Source organism: Leucopleurus acutus, assembly GCF_964270905.1.
Source record: "Leucopleurus acutus genome assembly, chromosome: 1".
Lineage (NCBI taxonomy): Eukaryota > Metazoa > Chordata > Mammalia > Artiodactyla > Delphinidae > Leucopleurus > Leucopleurus acutus.
In genome coordinates this window covers 173,335,401-173,347,415 of record NC_139142.1, presented here as the reverse complement: position 1 = coordinate 173,347,415, position 12,015 = coordinate 173,335,401, and the positions used below count along the sequence as shown (strand labels likewise).

The following is a 12,015-nucleotide window of genomic DNA, read 5'->3' as shown; positions in this document are numbered from 1 at the left end:
TCACCCAACAAGGACTCTGTAAGTGACAGATGCTGGCCAGCGGTAGGAATTTATGAGGCCCCAGGAAGGGTTAGGAAGCTGAAGCCCACGGCCCCTTTCTGGCTGGATCGTGCCCCACGGTGGCCCATGGCTGTCCAGCCCTGTGGAGCGTGGCTGGTTTGTGCCCAAGCGGCCAAGGGGGAGACAATGAGACTGTTTCTTCCTCTCCACGGTGCCATCGACTTGACACTGAGGGCATTGATGGGCTGGTTACCATGGGAACTCGAGCTGCTGATCCCATCCCATCCTGTGGAGCGTGAGGCTCCCTCCCGACAGCTGACGGCTATTCATCCCCGTTCTGCGCAGCACTGGACCGAGGGCCTTATGCCTGCTGCCGGGTCTTCAAAATCTCCTAGAGCAGAGGCACCGGACCTCAGGAAGACCCAGGACTCAGCAGGATGATGCGACCCTTGGGATCTGAAGAATCTACGGTGGGCTCCAGGGCACGGCTGGGCCACAGTGTGTAGCCGACCAGACCTAGGAGCAAACTAGAGCATCACGGGCCGGCTCCTCCCCATGCATCCTCGCAGAGGCGGGAGCTGCCGGCTGAGCGTGACTCTGAGAAGCAAGGGATTAAGATAAAAGGTGTGGGTGGAGGTGGTTCAGTCCAGACACCGAGAGGAGCCTGACCTTGCTCGGTCAAAATGCTCACATCCTGCCCTCCACTGAAAGGCTCTCACAGGGCAGGGGCCATGTTTTCCTTATCTCTGAGGGCCCAGCACCCGCACACACACGCACATAACAAACACTGGCTGAATAAATGAGGGCGTGTCTGCTGGGCCCAGGCTGCCCTGGGAAGACAGCTCTGCCATCAGAGAAGCGGCAGAATCGGACCTCATCTCAGAGGGCAACCAGAGAGCCGACGCGGACTGAGGCACCACAAAGTCCAGAGCCCAGTGGCAGAAACACACAAGCCAGCAGACAGGGTCAGGATGATGGAGGCTTGGGAGCCCAGAGGGCACATCTGCAGAGCTGGGGAAGTCAGGTCCGGCCACAGACGGCCAGGAAGGATGAGGCGCTGACCAGGTGGGCAGGGGAAAGCCATCCTAGGCAGAAAGAACAGCACAAGGAAGCTGAAAGGGAAGCAAGTGCACAAAGGGAGGGGATCAGCGGGGCCGGAACAGAAGGCAGTGGACTGGGCCTGCATGGCATGGACGGGTGAGAGGCCCAGGCCTGTGCCGGGTGGTGGCGGGGAGAAGCTGGGGGGACCTAAGAGCCATCCAGGAGGCCAAAGAGACAAGCTTGGTTATGAACAGGACAGGAGGCACGGGAGCAGGGGAGCAGTGGTGACTTCCAGGCCTTGAGTTTCCGGTGGACGGTGGTCCCCCCTGTGGACGGGGACACACAGAGGAGGAGGTTCGCAGCAAAGGAGGATCAGTCCCGTGGAGAATGTGCAGACTTTGAGGGACTGCGTGTGGCATCCTAGGGAGGGGTTGGTTTTTTTCCCTCTATGTGGAGAACTGTGAGTCTCAGTGCTGATGAGAAGGAGCCAGCGCAGCTACTCAGGATGGAACACGTCACCTCCAGCACCCTGTGTGCACATAAGCAGGTGGCAGGAAGGAGGGACAGCGGCTGGCGGGTCTGTCCGCTGCTCACCCTTGTTTGAGACACAGAGGTGAGGTTCCTCTGCCAGAGGGGAGGACGGGGCAGGCGAGCCGAATGGGAGGGCTTTGGGCCCTGGCCTGTCAGTCACCGGTTTATAACCTGCAGCAAGTCACACTTAACCGGACCTGAGGTCTCTTCACAGTAAAACAGGCCCTGTGACACCTGCCTGCAGGGTGGTATGAGGCTCCGTGGGCGACAGCACTCCCAGGGAATTGCCCGCCAGGCGCAAGCACACGCCAGGGCCTCCGGTCAGTGCGAGGCCACGCCACAGTCCAAGCTGGAAAGGAGATGGTGCTCACAAGCGCAGTCCGAAGGCCTCCCTGGACAGGGTGATGGGAGGAGCAGGGGGAGGGTGTCAGCGCCTGGCTGGGCTGGGTTAGACCGGAGGAACTACGTTTTAGAGGCAAGATCTGTGCAGAGACTCAGAGACCCCGAGGATCCCGGAGTATTCCCCAGGATGTGGACAGTCCTGCAAAGCCCAAGACCAGGGAGGGGGCCCCAGACAGTCCTCTGGCTCTCCCACCCCATCAGCAGCTGTGTTTCTCATTTGCACCCTTGGTTTCTGCCTAGAGAAGCTCAAACCCTCCCAAGGGACCAGACAGCCAAGCCAGCCACCCCGGCCTGGTTCTCAGTCCCCCTCGGACGCTGCCCTTGGGAGCTCTCCCGGCTCCATGTACTGCAACTCAGCCTGGCACGCATCTCTCCACCGCCACCCCCATCAAATAAAACCCTGTCCACTTTGATCCATTACCATCCGAATAAAGATAGCAAATGGGAAGGTGGGATGCTACACAAGCTTCACAATCCCAATTTTGTTTGTACCCCCAGCCCCAGCTCACACCAGGACCTCTCCCTTGCCATTTGCAGGCCAGCCACCAGCATGGCTCCTGGTTCAGAGCATAAAAGACAGCCTCCAGCCGAAAATCAATACCAGAGAACTATGCTGCAGGTGACTGGGGAAGCTGCAGGGCTTCCCCTTGCCCCTCCCAAGCCCCCAACACTCCCTGGAACAAGTTCTGGCTCATTATTTTAACACCCGGCTAAAGCTTCAGCTTGTTTTCAGTTGTAGGAACAAGCCATCCGCAGCATGACAACTTTCCTCTGTTGACAAGTGAATGACAAAGGCCCACCTGAAATTCTGAGCCAGGTATGCTCCACTCAGCAGCTATTCTAAGTAAAACTATTTAAGGCAAGTTCAAAATCACTGAAGGCTCTTAGATCTTTTAGGGCCCTGACAGCCAGCCTACCGTTTTATGTTCAGACTCAGAACCAACAAATTAGTCAATTCCCCAGGCAAAGCAGAAACGTAAGGGCAAGCGTGGTGCCTCAGCGCCACCTTAAAGGTAAACATCACTTCTAAGAGCTGCAGACGTTGAGCTGCTGTGATTTGGTTTGTGCAAATGGCTTGTTGCCTTTCTCTTCACGTGAATAAACAACTTGTCTTTTCTCAGAGTCATTAATGTCAAAGGTAACGATGTAGGTTGGAGTGAGGCCACCTCTGCCACAAACTGACCTGAGGGAGAAAGAAGCCTGGCAGAGGGAGAAGGCAGTGGCCAGCAGCAGGGTTCCTGGGCTCTGGGTCCAGCTCTTTCCCAACAGCCCCGTGAGCTGCAGCCAGGCATTGTTTCCCTAGGTCACCATTTCCTTGACAAGTGGATCAGCCCAGCCTGGGGAGTGTAAAGCACGGGCTTCTCATGCTGGGCCCACAGCTACCTGTATGCCCACAGGTGGCCCAGGAACACAGCGGTATGTGTGTATGATGTGCATTTTTCTTTTCTTTTTCCCCCCTTTAACATTTCATGTGTATCTCTGTGTATGTGCACATGTGTAGGTGTACGTGTATACCCGTATAAATACGCACATGTGTATATGCATGTACAGATGGATGCCTGTATACAAGTGTGTGTGTGTATTTACTTATTTATTTATTAATTTATTATGGCTGCGCTGGGTCTTCTTTGCTATGTGCGGGCCCTCCCCACTTGCAGCAAGCGGGGGCCACTCCCTGCTGCAGTGTGTGGACCTCTCACCACAGCGGCCTCTCCTGTTACGGAGCGCAGGCTCCAGGCATGCGGGCCCCAGCAGTTGTGGAACGTGGGCTCAGCAGTTGTGGCTTGCGGGCTCCAGAGCACAGGCTCAGCAGCCGTGACCCTCAGGCCCAGCTGCTCCGCGGCACGTGGGATCCCCCCAGACCAGGGCTCCAACCCTTGTCCCTCACGTTGGCAGACAGATTTTTAACCACTGTGCCACCAGGGAAGTCCCTACAAGTGCATATATTACATATATGTCTACAAAGTGCATTAAGAATTAGAACACTGCAGATGAAGTTTGAAATTCTACTACTAACTAGAATTTGCTGTGGATCCTTCCAGCCCAAGCTTCTATACTTTTACTACATGTGTAAACATTCATAAATATTACAGAATGGCTCAGTGTTTTTTTAAGTTTACATAAATACTATTACATTGTACATCGGCAACTTGCCTCTTTCACTCAACATTATTTCTGACATTTATCTGTGTAGATACATGCCTAGCTCACTCATTTCTAAGTATTGTTGAGTACCCCATGGTGTGGCTATTTCGATATGTCTCTCCATTCTTCTGCTGATGGATATTTAGGTTGTGTTTCCCTTCGTTTAAAAATGCTCCTGCGTTCATTCTGGTAGAAGTCTCCTGGTGCATCTGTGCAAGAGTTTCTTATGACAAAGCTGAGATGTGGACTTGCTGATGTGACCTGACCCCAGATTACTCTCCAAGTAGTTGTCCCCATTTCCACTCTGTCAGCAGCATCTGAAAGTTCCAGCTCCTCTACAGCCTTGGCAACACTTCATACTAACACGTTCCCAGTCTGCCAATCAGATAGGTGTGAAATGGGATTACTGCCTGAAGGTGCATTGCCCCAACAGCTCCCGGGGAGGCTGGGCATCTTTTCTCATCCAGGTTTCCTTTTCATTCAATTCCCTATTCATATGCCTCTCCATTTTTCTACCTGGCATTTATCCTTTTTCTTATTGATTTATAACTTTTTAAATAATCTACGCATTAATCTGTTATATGTTATAAATACTTTTCCTACTCTCTTATTTGCTTTTCAACTGTTATGAAGCCTTTATTATACAGAACTTTTAATGGATCAATCTCTTCCCTTTTTTATTTGATCTTTTTGCATCTTGTTTAAGAAATCTTTTCCTTTCTCAACCCTCCTACGCTGTTGGTGGGAATGTAAATTGGTACAGCCAGTATGGAGAACAGTATGGAGGTTCCTCAAAAAACTAAAAATAGAACTACCATATGATCCAGCAATCCCATTCCTGGGCATTCATCTGGACAAAACTCTAATTCAAAAAGATACATACACCCCTATATTCGTAGCAGCACTATTCACAATAGCCAAGACACAGAAACAACCTAAATGTCCATCAACAAAAGAATGGATAAAAAAGATGTGGTACATATATACAATGGAATATTACTCGGCCATAAAACAAGAATGAAGTAATGCCGTTTGCAGCAACAGGGATGGACCTAGAGATTATCATACTAAGTAAGTCAGAAAGAGAAAGACAAATACCATACGATATCACTTATATGTAGAATCTAAAATATGACACAAATGAACTTATCTATGAAACAGAAACAGACTCACAGACATAGAAAACAGACTGGTGGTTGCCAAGGAGGCGGGAGGTGGGGGAGGGATGGATTGGGAGTTTGGGGTTAGCAGAGGCAAACGATTATACATAGGATGGATAAACGACAAGGTCTTGCTGTATAGCACAGTGAACTATAACCAATCTCCTGGGATAAACCATAAGGGAAAAGAATATGAAAAAGAATGTATATATAAGTGAATCACTCTGCTGTAGAGCAGAAATTAACACAACACTGAAAATCAACTATAATTCAGTAAAATAAGTTTTTTTAAAAAAAGGAATCCTTTCCTTTCCCTATGTCATAAAGGCCTTCCATGGCAGTTACACATTCAGGCTCTCATTCCATCTGGAGTTTGTTGTTATGGAGTGTGAGGTGAGGGTCTGGCTGCCCTTCCCTGCAGAGAGTCGGCCCTCTCAGCGCTGTTTACTGAACTGCCCAGACTTCCCATCCACATGAGCCTCGTCTGCTTACATACAAGCTCCCACATATGCCTGGGTTGGAGTCAACTCCACCAATGGACCAGACCATCACTGGGCCAAGGCGGAGCTGCTGTGATCACCAAGGCTTATGGTGGCAGAGACGCTGCCCATCTCCCTTCTCAGAGTCGTCTCTGGTATTCCAAGACCCTACTCTTCCTTTGTGTGATTTCATACTCATATCAAAACCTATCAGCACTTAGGTTGCTTCCATGTCCTGGCTATCGGAAACAGCTGCAGTGAGCATTGTGGTACATGACTCTTTTTGAATTATGGTTTTCTCAGGGTATATGCCCAGTAGTGGGATTGCTGGGTCATACGGTAGTTCTATTTTTAGTTTTTTAAGGAACCGCCATACTGTTCTCCATAGTAGCTGTATCAATTTACATTCCCACCAACAGTGCAAGAGGGTTCCCTTTTCTCCACACCCTCTCCAGCATTTATTGTTTGCAGATTTTTTGATGATGGCCTTCTGACTGGTGTGAGGTGATACCTCATTGCAGTTTTGATTTGCATTTCTCTAATGATTAGTGATGTTGAGCATCCTTTCATGTGTTTGTTGGCAATCTATGTATCTTCAGATGAATGGAGAAAGAAGATGTAGCACATATATACAATGGAATATTACTCAGCCATAAAAAGAAATGAAATTGAGTTATTTGTAGTGAGGTGGATGGACCTAGAATCTGTCATACATAGTGAAATAAGTCAGAAAAAGAAAAACAAATACCGGATGCTAACACATATATATGGAATCTAAAACAGAAGATGGTTCTGATGAACCTAGGGACAGGACAGGAACAAAGATGCAGACATAGAAAATGGACTTGAGGACACGGGGAGGGGGAAGGGTAAGCTGGGACGAAGTGAGAGAGTGGCATGGACATATATACACTACCAAATGTAAAATAGATAGCTAGTGGGAAGCAGCCGCATAGCTCAGGGAGATCAGCTCGATGCTTTGTGACCACCTAGAGGGGTGGGATAGGGAGGATGGCAGGGAGACGCAAGAGGGAGAAGATATGGGGATATATGTATATGTATAGCTGATTCACTTTGTTATAAAGCAGAAACTAACACACCATTGTAAAGCAATTATACTCCAATACAGATGTTAAAGTAATTTTTTAATTAAAAAAATACTTTGTTAAAAAAAATGAAGTAATACCACATGGTTTGAACAGTAAATGTCAATATGTCAAATTCCACTATTAAAAGATAAAAATTCCCAAACTGTCAAAATCAAAAATAAATAAATAGCTCATACCTGGTTTAAAAAAAAAAAAAACCTATCGGTATCACAACTAGACGACACTCAATTTACACGTTAATTCAGGGGACCTGTGACAGTCAGCCCTCCCATCAAGAACATAATCTGTCTCTCCATCATTCAGGCCTTCTTCCTCCTAATGCTTCTTTAAATGTTTTGTAATCTTCTCCACGAAAGTCTCGCGCTACTCTAAGATTTATTACTAAGTCTCTAACAGTGCCTATGCTGCAGGGAATTATAATTCCTCTCATCTTTGCAGCTGTGGCCACTGTCGGGCAGCTCCTGTTGATCAAGCACCCACTCAACCCTCTCATTAGTTGGTCTCCAGGTTCTCTCGGATTATCCTTGTGGCTAATTTTGTCATCTGTCAAGAGTGACATTTGACTCTTCCCAATTTTTATTCCTTTTTTTGTAAATTGTGTTGCATTATCTGGGGCCCCCAGGGCCAAAAGAGGCTCATTTGTCTTGTTCCTGATGATGCATATTTTTAAATGGAGCGGATCCAGAGCCTTTATCAGACTCTGAAAAGGACCCACAATTCAAGAAAGATGAAAAACCACTGGTCTAATTTACCTTTGCACCACGTAAAATAAACAGAATCAGGTTATCAGTTGTATGAAAGAAAGAAAGTAAAGCAATCAAGCCAGAACTTGAGCGCAGCAAAGACTCAGGAGAAAAAGAGTCAGGGCAGGTACCGGGCATAACACTAACTGTCCATGAAGGGTTTGGAGAAAGAGTCGCCCAAAGGAGACCCGGGACCAGAGAACGTAGCAGGAGACGAAGTGGACGAATCACAACTGTTGGAGGTGACACACTCTTATTGTGTGAACACAAACAGCTTCCAGCCCACACTTCACCGCAGTTCACTCACCCATAAATCAAAGCTAATAATATCTACATCTTATTTATGAGTCACAAATTCTCCTGGCTGAAAAAGGCAAATAAGGTTTTTAAAGAGTTCTTAGTGAATAGGCAGAAGGTGGAGTGCTCCAGGCCTTTTCCACATTAGCAATGCACTTGGGGGAGGTGGGCAGGAAAGCGGGTTTGGGAATAAAGAATAACAGGCCCTCCTTGAGTAACTGCAAGCGCGCGTGCACACGCGCACACACACACACTCGCCTGACACAGCTCGTATCCCAAACCAACCAGCCCCTCCGTTTGAGAGTGCCTCCAGTGGCAGCCCCAGAAGCATGCCCACCAGGCTGAGCGACCACGTTGTGTGCAGTCCACCCTGGCTGCCCAGGACCAAGTGGGGAGACCCTGAAACGCTCCCCCAGAAGGTCCCGGGTGGAGGGGTGCACACCCTGAGCAAACTTCTCTCCCACAGGCAAAGTGAGGACAGTGGACTTCATGCACAAGCAACTCAGTGAGTCAGAAGTCGTTTCAAAGATCGGGCGTGGCCAGGGGACTGGCATTTCTGATCCCCAAGGACAGGAGTCATGAGGGGGAGTCACGATGCCTCTCTCCTGCAATGTCCAGGAGCTCTCCACTCAACTTCAGTTCCCCTCTGCTCATTTAATTATAAGAGCCAGAAACCCAGGCACTTCGTAATTTGTAATTTACCACGCCATTTAAGAGTCACTTTTAGCGGAAGACAAATTGCTGCACCATCTGGGCAGAGCAGCCAAGTTTAGCAGGAGCTGGGGCCCTAAGCCAACAGGGCAAGCAAGGCGCCGGATGGACCCTGAGGAGCCCCTTCTTCAGTCTGGACCATGAACCAGGGAGACTTAGGAACCACAGGGAGAATTGAAGCCAGTGCTACCCAAAGGCAAATCTTAAATCACAGGATGTTTGGACAGACTTGAGTGGTCAAAATACAACAACAAAAAGATATACAAAGGATGTGATGGGTTCTTTCAGACACACTCTAACCTGCGGTGTGAAGTACAGCTGAAACAGGTAGAATCCACTTTTCCCAAAGGTGGCACATCTCACATTAGCAGCCTCTGGACTAGACTCAGGATGCACAGAGATGTCATTTACATTAGGGCCGCACCACACTTTGCTGGCTTCTGTCACGGATAACGATGAAACTAAATTTAACGCCACTTGGCAGTAGGGCTTGAGTTATGAGCGCGCGCGTCCCTGTCACTCCATTTGATCCTCTAAGTGTGTAGTTTGTAGGAGACTTGTTCACTGCACAGAGAGGTCCACTGGTAGGACCGCACATTTGAGCCTGCTGCGGCCCCTCCCCCCGCCATAAATCAGGATCAACCTGCCCCACTGCCACCCTGCAGGGTTGGAGCTGGAAAAAGGGACCTGCCACCGAGGTCCTTTGGAGTTATGCAGCCTCTGTGCCCGGAGTTTGTCCCCTCTTGCTAACTGACAGCAGTCCTGAGGGCGAGGCCACGGGAGGACGCCTGGCTCCCCGGCCAGGGTCAGGCCCGGCAGGTGCCCTGTGGCCAGAAAACACAGGATCTTCGCAACCACTGCGCACGTACGCACTGTCACTGTCCGGACAGATGGAGAAGACGGGATGTGACTTGCCTAAGGTCATACATCTGGTCCGCAGAAAACTACCATCAGAACCCAGCGCGGAGGCCCAGAAACAAAGCCAACTCCCTCCACCCCCGCCGTCGCCGCCAGAAGCCTGGAGGGGTTTCAAACGCGGGACCGCAGCCTCCGACCCTCGGCGCGACTGCCCGGTCCCGCGCCTCCCAGGCGCAGGCACCAGCCGCCCTCCCTCCGGGAGTCGCGGACACCTAGGGAGCGCATGTCACCCCCGCAGCCGCCTGCCCCTCCGGCGCGCGCACAAGTTCCTGAGCCCCGCGCACAGGTTCCTGAGCCCCGCGCGGCCCGTCGAGGTCAGAGGGCCCGGCGCGGAGAGGCCGGGGTCGGCGGCGGGACAAGCTCGGGGGACACGGAGGACGGCTCCCGCCACGGGCTCCCCTCCCGCGCGGCTAGGCAGGTGCCCGCGCCCGGGGCGCTGACCCCGTAGCGCCGGGCCTGCCCCGGCGTCCCCGCCGAGGGCCCCGCGCGCCGCGCTCCCAGGCGACTCCCTGCAGGGCGGCCCCTCGCGCCGCGCCCGCCGGAGGCCGGGAAAGTTTCGGGCGCGCGGGCCGGTCGCACTCACCTGGCCCAAGTTGAGGTAGCCGTGCGCCGCGGCCACGCGGTCCGCGGCGGCCGGGCCGCCCAGCACTTGCACCGCCCAGTGGTTGGTGTAGACGGGGCGCGGCGGCGGCGGCGCGGAGCAGGCGGCGGGCAGCGCGAGCAGCAGCAGCCAGCGCCAGGGGCGCGGCGCGAGCGGCCGGAGCCCGGGCCCGCCGGTGCCCGCCGTGTCCGTGTCGGTGTCCGCGTCCCAGGCGGCGGCGGGGGCCCGGGGCGGCGGCCGGGGCCCTGGCGCGGGCGGCGCGCGCGGAGGCATGGCAACGGCAGGCTCGCTCGGCGCCCGAGCGGCGAGTGCGCCAGGGGGTGGGGTGCCGCCTTTTAAAGCCGCTCCGCGCCGGAGAAGCGCCGCCGCCGCCGCTGCGGGCGGGAGCGAGGGAGGAGGGGACGGCCGCCGCGCGTTCCCGCCCGCGCGGCCCGGCGGCGCCCTGGCCCGCGCTCAGCGGCCCGCACTCCACCTTCGCGAGCCCGGGGCGAAGCTCCCGCCTGGAACTTCCCGCAGACTTCGGGGGCCCTCGGGACACGCGTTCCACTGGCGTCCGGGAGGGCCCGGGTCGTCTCAGGTGAGTCCCGTTCCCAGCCTCGCGGGCTGGAGGCCGGCGCCCCCCTCCGGTAGGGCAGCCTGGCAACCTGGGGGCCTCATTTGCCTGATGGTGTTTTGACTTGCGTGCGAGGCCTTGCTCTTGCTCGTCCCTGCGTGAGACAAGCGGCTCGCCCTAGGTCCTGGATTCTGGGGCAAGAAGCCACAAGGAAAGACAGGTCAGGGCCCATTCAGAGCTAGGCCTGATGGAAGGGGCTTGGTGAGGGGGGCAAAGACGTTTGGCAGATTAGCTGGCTTCGGGAGGAACCTCGGGGGACAGCCTCCAGGTTGCAGCCCACTGGGGGGTAGACGGTGCTGTGGATCCTGAGCTGTCCAGTTCCTAGCTGTGTGATCCTGGGCAAGTTGCTGTCCTTTCTGAGCACAGGGCTCCACCTGTGATTGCGGGTGACAGTAGTTATCTACCCCGTGGGGCTGTTTAGGGCATGACATGAGCGCTGGCCTTGCAATCGGATGTTGATAAATGTTTATATGAGCGCAGGGCCTGCCGCATGGTAGGTGATCACTAGCTGTGTAGACTCTTAAAAGCTCCCGCTGACCTGGGACCAGTCGGTGGGAAAGTAAGTGGAATCATCTTGGCCCCTGCTGCCTGGAGCAGCCTAGAATCCAACAGAGACTTATTTGGTGCACCTGGAGAGCTGTAGAAATGTTCACACCTGCAACAGGTGAATGGCAGGATCTCTTCTCCCATTCCTCCCAAGGGGAGTTGGTCCCAACTGGCCACATGTGGAAAGCAAGCCTTTATTACCCTGATTACTACCGGCTGGTGAAGAAACAAAAACTAGGCCAGGAAGGCCTTGAGGTGGGAAGGGAATCGTGCCCTGATGGTCTGTCTCCAGGAGCAGCCCCTTGCCTTCGGGCTGCTGTAGAGAGCTCACTGTGCGAGACTGTGGCGTGGCAGGTGGAAGGTCGGTGACGAGGGGCAGGAGCAGGTGGGGACAGAGCAGGACCCATGCCGATGGCTTCCCCGGGTCCTTTCCAGCCTCCCTCTCAGGAGCCCTTCGGTTTCATAACCCACATGATTCATCCTTTCTGCTGGCGTGAGTCACCCCAGTGGAGGTGGGAGAACAGGGACCAGCCAAATTCTTGTTCACAAGTGCTCCTGCCAGGGGCCCCTCTGGAACCTGGGGACTGAATTCCCACACTTTCTTCCCTTTTCTGCACTAAATGCAGTTTGTCCTCCCTTTCCTCCCCTGGCCAAGTGGGCTCAGCCCACGATGCAGAATGCAGGCCCTGAGTTTCCCTCCTGCAGATGGCCTCACCCTG

At 53.1% G+C, this 12,015-nt stretch overlaps 1 protein-coding gene across 3 annotated transcripts in view; it reads right to left on the bottom strand.

Moving 5' to 3' along the window:
• Positions 1–10,429, bottom strand: part of PCSK6 (proprotein convertase subtilisin/kexin type 6) — a 198,256-nt gene extending 187,827 nt beyond the window's left edge. For all 3 annotated transcript variants that reach the window (XM_082851525.1, XM_082851527.1, XM_082851526.1), the window contains exon 1: positions 10,120–10,429. In XM_082851525.1, the coding sequence (XP_082707651.1) occupies positions 10,120–10,410 (291 nt within the window). In that variant the 5' untranslated portion in view covers positions 10,411–10,429. The remainder of the gene's footprint in view (positions 1–10,119) is intronic.
• Positions 10,430–12,015: the final 1,586 nt, after the last annotated feature.